Raw genomic sequence first — 12,570 nt, 5'->3', positions numbered from 1 at the left:
AACCTCCCTAACTAACCCTTACTGAGCCTCTCTAACCTCCTAACTAATCCTTACTGAGTCTCTCTAACCTCCCTAACTAATCCTTACTGAGTCCCTCTAACCTCCCTAACTAACCTTTACTGAGTCTCCGTAACCTCCCTAACTAACCCTTACTGAGTCTCTCCAACCTCCCTAACTAACCCTTACTGAGCCTCTCTAACCTCCCTTAACCAACCCTTACTGAGCCTCTCTAACCTCCTAACTAACCCTTACTGAGTCTCTCTAACCTCCTAACTAACCTTTACTGAGTCTCTGTAACCTCCCTAACTAACCCTTACTGAGCCTCTCTAACCTCCCTAACTAACCCTTACTGAGTCTCTCTAACCTCCCTAACTAACCCTTACTGACCCTCTCTAACCTCTCTAACTAACTTTTACTGAGTCTCTCTAACCTCCCTAACTAACCCTTACTGAGCCTCTCTAACCTCCCTAACTATAACCTCACTAACACATACTGCTCTTTAACCTGGCTGGTCTATCAAGTGGTCAATGACTAGTAGTTACTCTGTTTACTGGCACCAGTGTTGTCGGAGCAGTGTGAACGCACTTCCGCGGTGCCCACTCCCGCTGTGTCTGACCCACGCTGTCAGTCCATGCCTCCCCCCTTACCTGAGGGAACTTCACACCGTACCCGGACTTTTTCTCCTTTCCTCTTTCAGCTGTCCACGTCGAACAGGAGCCACTTGTTTCCGGTGCAGCTGAGGCTGAGTGGGGACCATAGGTTTATCGACAATCCAAGCACCATCTCAGGTTCTCACTGACCACTGCCTTCGTGATTGCTAGTCGGTGCGGGGTGGGGAGTGGGGTGGTGGTGTCGGGGGAAGGAGTTGTAGTGTTGACACAGGGGAGTGGCACGGGGGATGGGGACTGCCTTGCTGGGTTCTAGCTGCACATGGTGAGCACTAACTGCCCTCCCTTATTTACCTACCCTGAGACCACGCTTCAAGAGTAAGGGGCATTTGAGGTAGAGCTTGAGCTGTAGTCAGTACCAGCCTACTAGGGCTGTGTGGACCAATTGAGAAGGATCCTTTGGACTTATCGATCCTCCAGTGTTGATCGACCAGGGTTGCAAGGGCTGGGGGGGTGGTATGATTTGACTGGGCCTGGTAGGTCACCATGACGAAACCTCCAGGAATGGATCCCTATCAGAGTTTGCGCCTTCACCCAGCGCCAGGTTGGAGACAACGTGGTTAGGGACTCCGATGTGCAATGGAGTGAAGGGTGGGATACGTCTGACATATTCCACCCTCCCCCACCCCCATCAGGTGGGCTTTGGGTGTTATAATGTAGGGAATGGCACAACTCTCCACCTGCCCATTTGGCTGTGAGTTCACCCCCCACCCCCCGCCAAACCTGGAAGAGGTGCCAGGAACCAATGTTGGCAGCACCCATTGCCCCATACCACCTGGAACCAGATAAGGGAGGGTCTGTTCAACTGGGTAGAAGCTCTGTTGGTTCCAACATGGACAGTTGGTCGGGACAGCTGTGTCAAAACTGGGCACAGGTCATGGGACTACTATCCTTGGCACCAAAGAGAAGGTACCAGCCTTTGTCCTTTCCAACCTCACTCCCATCAGAGCCCACCTCTGCCTGGATTTGCTCTGTCTCTTTATTGCCAAAGGACCTCGGCCCAAAATGCCCCCCATCATAGCCCCTCAAATTACTCTGGATCCATGGCACCTCATGTATGGCTCTGCCCTCAAGACGCAGCTGCTCCCATTGCGAAGCACCAGCCCTAGGGAGGTCTGATTGATGGTTTTGACAGGGTGTTGATCAGACTGGGCATCGCCAATCCTGTGCTGCTGTGATGGGTACACATTGTGTGGGGAAGCCTGACCCACATACAGCCCAACCAGAACCTGGAGCACGGACCACTAGGGCCTCTGGCTGGAGGGCACCAGGCCAAGGCTCTGAGACTGGCTGCAGAGCCTGGGAGAGTGAGCACACCAGCAGCTCCTTCCGTTGGTCAGCATCCAGTCGCTGGGACCTCAGCTCCTCACATTCCAGAGGGTAGCAGCAGCAGAGGCTCCCTTCAAGGGAGATGGGAAGTAGCAATCACCAATCAAACCCAGCCAAACAGCACAACACCACAGTCAGCACAGAACACCTGCAACCTCCTGCCCTTAATGTCACTAGGAATGAATGCAGTTAAAACTATCATAGACACACAAAGTGACAGTCAAGGTGGGATTGGCAAAGAATCTCATCTAGAAAGAGCTACAGTTTTGACATGCTGTCCAACGCCATGCTGTCCTGTCCTGGAAGCGTTTGAGGCCGACAGTGTAGAGTAAGCTTCACTCTGTATCTAACCACTTGCTGTCCCTCTCCTGGGAGTAGTTGTTGGGGACACTGTTGAAAGAGACTTGCTCTGTAATGAACCACATGCTGTCTCTGTCCTGGGAGTGTTAGATGAGGACATGGTAGAGTCAGCTTTACTCTCTAACTACCCACATGCTGTCCCTGTCCTCAGAGTCAGGACGGTGTAGAAATAGTTTTACTCTGAATCTAACCCTGTGCAGTCCCTGTCCTGGGTGTGTTTGATGTGGACAGTATAAAGGGAGATTTATTCTGTATGTAACCCTGTGCTGTCCCTTTCCGGGGAGTGTCTGATGGGGACAGTGTTAGAGAGAGCTTTATCCAGTATCTAACCCTGTGCTGTCCTTGGAGTGTTTAATGGGGGACAGTGTAAGTGGGAGGGCTTTACTCTGTATCTAATCCTGTGCTGTTCCTGTCCTGTGTCTGTTGAATGGGGACAGTGCAGAGGGAACTGTATCTAACCACATATACCGCTGTCCTGGGAGTGTTAGATGGGGACATTGTCAAGGGAGCTTTACTCTGCATCTAACCCCATTCTGTCCCTGTCCTGTGGAATGTTTGATTTGGGATAGTCTAGAGAGACTGTTACTCAATATCTAACCCAGTGCTATCCCCATTCTGGTGAGTGTTAGATGGGGACAGTGTAGAGGTAGCTTTACTCTGTATCTAACCCTGTGCTGTCCCTGACCTGGGGAGTCTCGGATAGGGACAGTGCTGTGCTTATGATGAACTTCAGTGACAGGAAGAACATTTCCCATCAAGTGAAACCTCTTAATGCTCAAGAATAAAAACAGAAGTTGCTGGAAAAGCTCTGCAGGCCTGGCAGCACCTGTGAAGAAAAAAATCAGAGTTAATGTTTCGGGTCCGGTGACCCTTCCTCAGAACACCTTCCTCAGTTCAGAGGAGAGGTTCACTGGACCTGAAACGTTAACTCTGATTTTTTCCTTCACAGATGCTGCCAGACCTGCTGAGCTTTTCCAGCAACTTCTGTTTTGTTCCTGATTTACATCTTTGGGTTTTTCCCTAACGCTCAGGCTGTTGGTATGGATGTGTTCCGTCGGTTTCTACACTAACTGCTGCACTGTGCGTGTGTCTCTCTGCAGTGGAGGTTTATAACTGTGAGGTTGGGAGATCTGACTGTTCTGCTTGTTGGGGCCGAGTTGACCGTGGTCACCAGTGTGTCTGGTGTGCGAGCACAAGAAGCTGTAAACTACAGACTGAGTGTAAACCGATCGAGATGACCTGCCCTGCTCCTAAGCTTCAGCAGGTGAGTAATTCCTGACACGTCACGCTCTGCCCAGACCTTGCTGTGGATTCCTTTGTTAATCACATCTCCCTCACCATCACTGAATCCCCCATGGTCCCTGCCTGGCAGGTACCATTGACCAGAAACTGAACTGGATTCACAATGTACAGTGGCCACATGAGAGGGTCAGAATACTGCAGGGAGGAACTCACCTCCTGACTCCCCAAAAACTGTCCAAGGCACAAGTCAGGAGTGTGATGGGATACTCCCCACTTGCCCTGGATGGGTGCAGCCCCAACAACACTCAAGAAGCTCAACACCATCCAGGACAAAGCAGCCGCTTGATTGGCACCACATCCACAAGCATCCGCCCCCTCCACCACCGACACTCAGTAGCAGCAGTGTGTACTATCTGCAAGATGCACTGCAGAAATTCACCAAAGATCCTCAGACAGCACCTTCAAACCCACGACCACTTCCATCTAGAAGGACAAGGGCAGCAAATACATGGGAATGCCACTGCCTGCTTGTTCCTCTCCAAACCACTCACCATCCTGACTTGGAAATATTTTGCCATTCCTACACTGTCGCTGGGTCAAAATCCTGCAATTCCCTCCCTAAGGGCAATATGGGTCAATGGAGGACTGCAGCTGTTCAAGAAGGCAGCTCACCACCACCTTCTCAAGGGGCAACTAGGGATGGACAAGAAATGCTGGGCCAGCCAGCGGTGCACACGTCCCAGGTGTGAATTTTTAACTGTGAAGTTTTGAGCTAGCTCTGGTGAAATGCAAGCCTGTCAGTGAGGATGAGGCTGACTGACTGCTGGGTGTCTTTCAGATAGAGCCACTGACTGGTCCTGTGGTTGGAGGGACCCTCCTCACAATACGAGGCCAGAACCTGGGCCGTAGGTTCAGCGACATTGCCAAGGGCGTGCGCATTGGTGAAGTGGCATGTATCCCTGTTCAGGACAGCTACATCATCTCTGAGCAGTGAGTAAATCAGTTGGTGACTGTGGATTTCACAAATCCTCTCTCTCAGCTCTGGATGGTTGGTGTGCATGTGTATGTGAGTGTGTGCACATGTGTGTGCATGCGTGTGTGTTTGTGTATGTGTGTGCATGTGAATGCACATGTATGTGCATGTGTGTGTGTGCGCATGTATGTGTGTGTGCACATGTATGTGTGTGTGTGCATGAGTGTGCCTCTGTGTATGTGAGAGTGAGTGAGAAAGGGAAAGAAGTAGGGCCTGAGGAGAAGGAGCTGTGAGGTGTTATGGATTGGATGGAGGGGCTATGATGGTGAGAGAGATTTGGGAAAGGGTTGAGAGAAATTCTTTGCCTTTCTGCTGCCTGTTTGTATTCCTTTCTGCAGGATTGTGTGCAGCACGAATGGAGCTAATCAAGAGTTTACAGATTCCGTGACAGTGAAGGTCCAGAAGGAAGGTCACTCCAGCCAGAAATTCTCTTTCCTGGTAAGTCTGATGTTCTGCTTCCACCGCAGCACTTTCGCATGTAACTCCCTCAGATCTCAATGTTCTCTATCTGCTACACCAGCCAGGAGGGTAATGTCAGAAAGCATGAGAACTGAATGATTATCATTTGGAAGGACAGAACTTGGATTTTATTGATAAAAGACGTTTTGGTTTTGCACAAATCAGGACAATTCACGCAAAATACCAATCCCACCAGGAAATAACAGTCATATTGTTTAAGAGGAGAGTGTTCTTTGTTATCATGGTGAATGCATCAGTTAATGATGACTGACAGTCAACTGCCAAGCTTGAAGCTGAAGAACAGAGAAACCTTGGTATTGAGATGGTGGATAGTGGCAGTTTGTTCTTTGCTTTGCAGAGAAAGGAGCAAACTCCAAGAAATTGTTAAAATTATTGGAAAAGGTGACGTATACTAACAAAAACAAAGCATGGAAACATAAAATGTTGTTATTCCTCAACGTAAGTTGACATTTTGTGTTTTGTTTTTGTTTGGATGTTATTATTTATATGTTTATTAGTTTTGAAAAGAAAGAGTAGGGTAATCTGTAATTATCTCATAGGTTTTGCTGTTTGTAACTAGGGAATTGATAGTGGTTATATGTAAATTGTGGAGTAATTAGATGAGTATGGGGAAGTAGCTCTTGTGGTGTAATAACACTGTCCCTACCACCGAGCCAGGAGGGCTGGATTCAAGTTCCTCCTCCTCATAACCTTTCATAGCAGGTTGTAGGCAGGGATCAAGCAAACCAAATTATTTTATTTTGTAGCCTGTCCTGTTGTGGGTTGAAATTAAACTCTGAGCTGAGAGTGTGTGGTTGGACTCTGTCTAAATAACATGTAACATCTGGTGTTGGCAGTGATGGCCTGGCTTGTATCTGGGCAGATTACATTAATCAGAAACAAGGACAGAGAGGCTAAAGGATTTCTGGGATCCTGAAGGGAGCAAAACAAGGCTGTAGTCCAGATGGTGAATTGGAGCCATGAGGAGTCAGTAGGCTCAATCGGCTGGACGGCTGGTTTGCAAGGCAGAGTGATGCCAACATTGTGAGTTCAATTTCTGCATCAGTTGAGGGCACCGTAAAGGACTCTCCTTCTCAACCTCTCCTCTTGCCTGAGGCATGGTGAGCCTCAGGTTAAACTGCCAACAGTTGTCTCTCTCGCTCTGTAATGAGAGAGTGGTCTTCAAACCTGTTATGATAGTGGTGACTTTCCGAATGCAGACTGGAATCTAAGCGAGGGGCTCATCAGATGATGAGCTCCAAACTTGCTCAAAAATATTCTACTCTGTGTTTCTTTCCTGCTTAAAGTATCATTTTATTTTATTAAACTGAACAATAGCAATCAATTTATTAGAAATGAGAAGTCCTTATGCATTGCTTCATTTAGTTTAAAATTAAACTGCTCTCTAGGTAGTCAGGATTAATCCTACTGGTTCATTGGTGCAATAAATTTGTCTCTGAATTGGTCCGCCACACCACTGTGAAACTCACAGCTGTTCAGAATGCAAGGGATCAACTTTAATGTTGCCGTTGTTCCATCTAGACATGTTTCATCCTATCCAAACTTAAATACTGATGACTAATTTCTCATCATTCACGTCTTCTTCCTCACTTCATGAGACAACAGGTTCTAATAATTACCTTGACACAGCATTGTTCAGAAACTGACCCCATTCAACATCGCTAGATGCGTGTCCCAGGTCCCCCTCTGCAATGGCTTTCAGTCTGTAATTTTCCTGATCTCCCTTTTTCCAGACTGAGCTCAACCATAATGAGGGAGTCTTATTTTTGTAATTCTTCTCTTCTTTAACTGCCAGGTCCTCTCTACAGGCCCAGTTCAAGTAAATTTGCCATAGCCCCACAGGGCCACATTCGAGAGGACATGTTGTGATTTAACCTTGAGGGTCACACCACCTCAGGTGAGGGCTGAGTTTGAGAAAGTTCGATATTCATGGTGCCCTCAACTGGGGTGGGAACCAAGCACAAGCAGTTGGCATCACATAGCTTTAAAAACCAGTCATCCAGCTAACTCAGCTAGCTGATTTCCTTTTCTGGTCTGTAACTCACTCCTGTACAAACATTTCCCTTCCTCCTTTCCAAGAACCTCTTGATTAATTTCTAGTCTGTAACTCACTCCCAGGCATCTGCTATTCCATATATAAACCATCCCAAATGCCTCAATTAGATTCCAATCTGTAACTCACTCCTGAGTACCTGTTATTCCATATATAAACCACCCCAAAGGCCTGGATTAGATTCTAGTCTGTACCTCACTCCTGGGTATCTCTTATTCTGTATATAAACCACCCTGAATTAGATTCCATTCTGTAATTTACTCCTGGGTATCTGTTATTCAATATATAAGCTCCCCTGAACCCCTCGATTAGATTCCAGTCTGTAATTCACTCACGGTTATCTGTTATTCTGTATATAATCCCATTTTTAGGTTCCAGCCTGTAACTCCAGGATATCTGTTATTCTACATATAATCCACCTGAACCCCTCAATTAGATTTCAGTCTGTAATTCAATTCTGTCTTTTTCTCTGAAGCCTTTGTTTGATTCAGTAGTTTTGTTCACTCTGGAATATTCTCTGCTTAAATCTTTAATTCCCGGCCCAATTTATTGTGAAGCTTGCGTTATAGATGTTGTGAAATTTGGCAGCAGGGAGGCCTGCCCTATGGGATGTGGAGATTGCTAATTGTGGACTGGAGGATTGTGGAAGTTTCCTGTTGGACCTGCTCTGCTGTTAGAGTCTGATTTGAACCAAGGAACATTCCAGGACATGGACAAAGGGAGAGAGCTCTCAGTGGAAATCCCAGAATAACCCAGGAAGCAAAACAGGAAACAGCTGCATACTGAGCTGTGGGGATATCTGACTTAACCCAGCTTCTGTAAAAGGAATTGCTCCATTGTCTATGCAAAATCGACCACCCTGGAGCATGGCTGTAAATTGTCATTTCATCACCCAGAGTGTGAGAGTGGATAAGGAGCGAGCTGCTAGGCAACATTGCACCCTGTCTGTCACAGTCAGAACCTATGCTGGGTACAGCGAATGATCCTACTTCCAAATATCCTCATTAATGCATGGATCCAGCCAGGACGATTGGACTAGGCCTGAGGGATGGACATTGGGCTGGGGGTTGGAGACTGGGCTGAGGAATGGACACTGGTCTAGGAGACGGACACTGGGCTGGGGAAGGGATACTGATCTGAGGAATGGACATTGGTTTGGGGGGTGTAGACTGGTCTGGGAGAAGGACACTGGTCTGAGGGATGGGTACTGGTCTGGGGGTATACACTGGCCTGAGAGATGGACACTGGGCTGAAGAATGGACACTGGTCTGGGTGTTGGATGCTGGTCTGGGTGTTAGACACTGGTCTGGGTTTTCGACACTGGTTCTGACGGTGTGGTGGGGTTAGACACTGGGCTGACAGTAGGGTGGTCTATGAACACTGAGGCAATGAGGTGGGATAGCTGCTGCATTTTGGGAAGTGTGTCATCGTTGTACACTCTGTGTTAGTGGAGACACAGAGTTATCCTGAACAATGTTATCGTTGCCTTTACTGTCTGACATGACACTGTCTTTCCACAACGATAGCCTGCCTAGTGATTTGTTATTGGGTTTGATGGGATGTAAAGAGACTAATGTGGATTGTACTTTAGCCTCTCATTTTGTTGGTCTTGATCCTGGGCAGCTTCCAGAGATTGACACACTTTATCCAGATCAAGGACCCAAAGCTGGGGGCACCACGATTACCATCAACGGCATTAACTTACACATCGGTTCTGTCCTGAAGGTCCTTGTCAATGGCTCAAAGGATTGTACAAGTTTAAAGTAAGTGATACAAATGTCATTAACCTTGGGAAAATAGCTGTTCCTGTCTCCTCCTTGCATTCGCGTGCTGGACGTTGAAACATATCTGACTGGGTGGGAGCAACTGAAGAGGTGGTGAGGACCACTTTTATAGTGGCATCCATTTGTATTTCTGTTTAAGCTTCCATTGGGAGTTGTGTCCCTCAACAGCAAAGTGTGTTTATATAGCACACAGGATTATAGAGTCGTACAGCACAGAAACAGGCTCTTTGGCCCAACTCATCCATGCAACCAGGTTTCCTACACTGAACTAGTCCCATTTGTCTGTGTTTGGCCTATATCCCTCTAAACCTTTCCAGTCCATGTACTTGTTCCAAATAATGCTGTAATTGTACTCACCTCTACCACTTCCTCTGGCAGCTCGTTCCACGTACACAACCACCCTCTATATGAAAAATTGTACCTCAGGGCCATTTCAAAACTTTCCCCTCTCAACTTAAACCTATACCCTCTAGTTCTGGACTCCCCAACGCTGGGCAAAAGACCTTGGCTATTCACCCTATTCCATGCCTCCCGTGATTTTATAAACCTCTACAAGGTCACCTCTCAGCCTCCTACACTCCAAGGAGAAAAGTCCCAGCATATCCAACCTCTCCTTATGACTCAGATCCTCCAGTCTCGGTAACATCCTTGTAAATCCGTTTTGCACCCTTTCCAGTTTAATGACATCCTTCCTATGGCAGGGCGACCGGAATTGTGTGCAGTACTCCAAATGTGGCCTTACCAATATCTTATAAAGCCACAACACGATATCCCAACTCCTGTCCTCAATGCTCTGACTATTGAAGGCAAGCGTGCCAGGCAACTTAGATATCTTAGCGAGTTGTGGGGCTGGAGGAGACTGCAAAAACAGGGAGGAGCGAGGCTGGAGGAAGGTGCAGACGTCGATGACATAAAAGAGAGGACTAGAAGAGGTGCGAATGGGCAAGGATCTGAATAGTGGCAGTACACAGCAGGGAGAAAGGGAATGTTTAAAATAAACAGTAAAGAAAAATGCCAGCAAAGGAAAATGAATCCAAATGTACGACATAGTTGGTGATCTGAAATGACTGACTTTGATATTGAACCCAGAAGGTTGTTAAGTGTTTAATTGAAAGCTGAGGTGATGCTCCTTAAGTTTGCATTGGGCTTCACTAGAACAACGCAACAGACCAAGGACAGAGATGTTAATGTGAGGGCAAGGTAGAGAATTAAAATGATAGGGCCAACCTGAAACTCGGGGCTGTGTTTGCAGTCTGAATGGCGGTGTCCCATAAAACATTACCCAGCCTGTGTTTGGTTTCTCTAACGTAGAGGAGATCGCATTGGGAGGAGGGAATAGACTAGATTGAATGAAGCACACTTAAACCATTGCTTCACCTGGAAAGGAACGTTTGGAGCCTTGGGCAGTGAGGAGAAAAGAGGCCAAACGATGTCATCTCCTGTGATTGGATGAAAAGCTGCTGCGGGAGGAGGTGATGAAGGAGTGAACTGGGTTATTTGGCCTGATCGATTCCCATGGAATGCTCACAAGGGAGTGGAGGGGCAGATGTGTTTGGTGGTGGCATCCCATTGGACCTGGAGGAAATGGAGGAGGACAATTCTTATGAAGAGGCTAAGGGGAAACCGGGGGCAGAGGGAGAGGGGGACTATCAGTGGGAAATGAGTCTATCACTCAGAGCAAAGGAGAATCTCCACATCCCCCCGCAATTTACCCGAGATCGGAGCAGTGCCTATTCAGCAGATACCCCTCCTATCGGCTCCCTAGTGACCCACAATTCGAAAAAGTCAGTACTAACTCCCTCCTCAAACTTTATCCTTAGCTATCAACTCAGCTCTTAAACACCTGCTGATCTCTCCCTTACCAAAGCTACCTCAGTTCAAACTCTGTTACTATAAGCTACAGAGAAGACAGCGACGTTTTCAAACTGGTTTGCAATCACAGTCCCACATTCCCTTCTGAGGAATCCAGTCCCCTTCCAAGATGGGATCCAAGGGCTTCAGTCATGCTCCACAAATAAGGTCTTCTCTGACCTGACAACCATCTTTTACTGCATCGATCTTTCCAATGGAGCTCCAGCCCCTTCCCAGGACTGAGGATTTGATCTGGAGCTCCAGTTGTGCCAGATCAGTGATGGCGAGGATCTGATCATTTCTCCATCTCTTTGTTCAGACGGACAGGGAGGTCGATTGTCTGTGTGATGCCACCATTGCCCGCTGCTGAGTCTGCTGTTCCGATATGCGTGCAGTTTGAGAAGAAGCATTGCATCAGGAAGAACCTGACCTTCTGGTACAGGGAAAACCCATTGATTGAAAGCATTAGCCCCAACACCAGCTATGTCAGGTAAGAGAGGAGTATGTGGAGATGAAGTTGTTGGATTCACGGCTCAGATTCAACATCCAATATGCCTCTGAAAGACACCCTCATAGTGGTTGACCTGTTCCTATCAAACTCTCCGACTCCATCGTACCAGGCCACTTGCAGCATGACATGCTGTTGGATTTGTGTTACTGCTTAGAACTGAAGCATGATTTCAGTTCTAGGCCAGAGACTTGTGGCTGTAGTGCAGAAAGATGCCAGGGGCCGTCTTTAAATACCTATGAACCTTTCAGGATTTTGTTCACCTCCCACTCACAGGGGCTAAATGTAAAGTTGTTCTCATTTGGGGACAATGATTGTCCACGTAGGGCAAATGAGATCAGGGTTAACAGCACTGCGTGATTATAAAGAAACGTCTCCCACTAGGAGCTATCACAGCAGAGGCATCGGAATGTTGTCTCTGTATTTGCAGCCCTGTATTGCTAGCTCGCCATTGATGCAGTTTTCTGTTGCTCATCTCACCAGGTACCCTGAATGTTTTGTCCGAGAGTAGCTCTTTTCCACCCACGAGGGTTTGGGGGCATTGGAGGGTGTCCTTGTTCGGGAGGTGGGTGGGGGGCGTGAGGTAGTTGTTGTATTTGTAACCCTTCGCTGTTGTAACCTCCTCCTTTGTCCCACAGTGGCGGAAGGCGAATTACAGTCACTGGACAGAGGTTCTACTTAGCTCAAACCATCCACATGGTGATTGAAGACAGTGGGAAAGCACAGTCAGTGAGTTTCTAACCCTGTCTGTAAGTGAACAGCCTCAGCACAAGCCAGGATTGACACAGCCAGGGTTCAGTTGGTTAAAGTTTGGGTTAAATATGGTTGTGGTGCTGCCAACCTACATCGTGTGCTTTCAATGGAAGGGTTTATTTTAAGAACGTGCCTATATGGGTCCAGAATGTTGTTTAAAGGAACTGTTTTGTACTTCAGTGCTTTAGTGGGGCAGTGGCTAAATAATGGGGTTTCATTTACATCAAATAGTGTTTTTATTAATAGACGGACTGTGATCGACAGGGACAGGGAGGGGTCTCTTGTGGCGTCCGTACCTCTGAGCCAGAAGGCCTGGGTTCAAGTCCTACCTGTTCCAGATGTGTGCCGTAACATCCCTGAACAGGAACAGTGATGAGAAAAGACCTAGACAGGGAGAGAGGGGCATTGATGGAGACAGAGGGGTGACTGATAAACAGGAGGGGAATACTGACTGTGAGAGGAGGTGGATACTGACGGAGAGAGAGGGGGTGGATACTGACGGAGAGAGA

At 47.5% G+C, this 12,570-nt stretch overlaps 1 protein-coding gene across 1 annotated transcript in view; it reads left to right on the top strand.

Moving 5' to 3' along the window:
- The window catches only part of plxnd1 (plexin D1), a 93,275-nt gene that overhangs the window by 30,949 nt on the left and 49,756 nt on the right, over positions 1–12,570 (top strand). The window contains exons 10-16 of the mRNA XM_048606249.1: positions 698–788; positions 3,458–3,621; positions 4,438–4,589; positions 4,971–5,070; positions 8,789–8,928; positions 11,120–11,290; positions 11,947–12,037. Coding sequence (XP_048462206.1) covers positions 698–788; positions 3,458–3,621; positions 4,438–4,589; positions 4,971–5,070; positions 8,789–8,928; positions 11,120–11,290; positions 11,947–12,037 — 909 coding nt within the window. The remainder of the gene's footprint in view (positions 1–697; positions 789–3,457; positions 3,622–4,437; positions 4,590–4,970; positions 5,071–8,788; positions 8,929–11,119; positions 11,291–11,946; positions 12,038–12,570) is intronic.

The sequence above is a fragment of the Rhincodon typus genome, chromosome 16, assembly GCF_021869965.1.
Source record: "Rhincodon typus isolate 14 chromosome 16, sRhiTyp1.1, whole genome shotgun sequence".
NCBI classification, from domain to species: domain Eukaryota; kingdom Metazoa; phylum Chordata; class Chondrichthyes; order Orectolobiformes; family Rhincodontidae; genus Rhincodon; species Rhincodon typus.
This window is presented reverse-complemented; position numbering and strand designations above follow the sequence as displayed.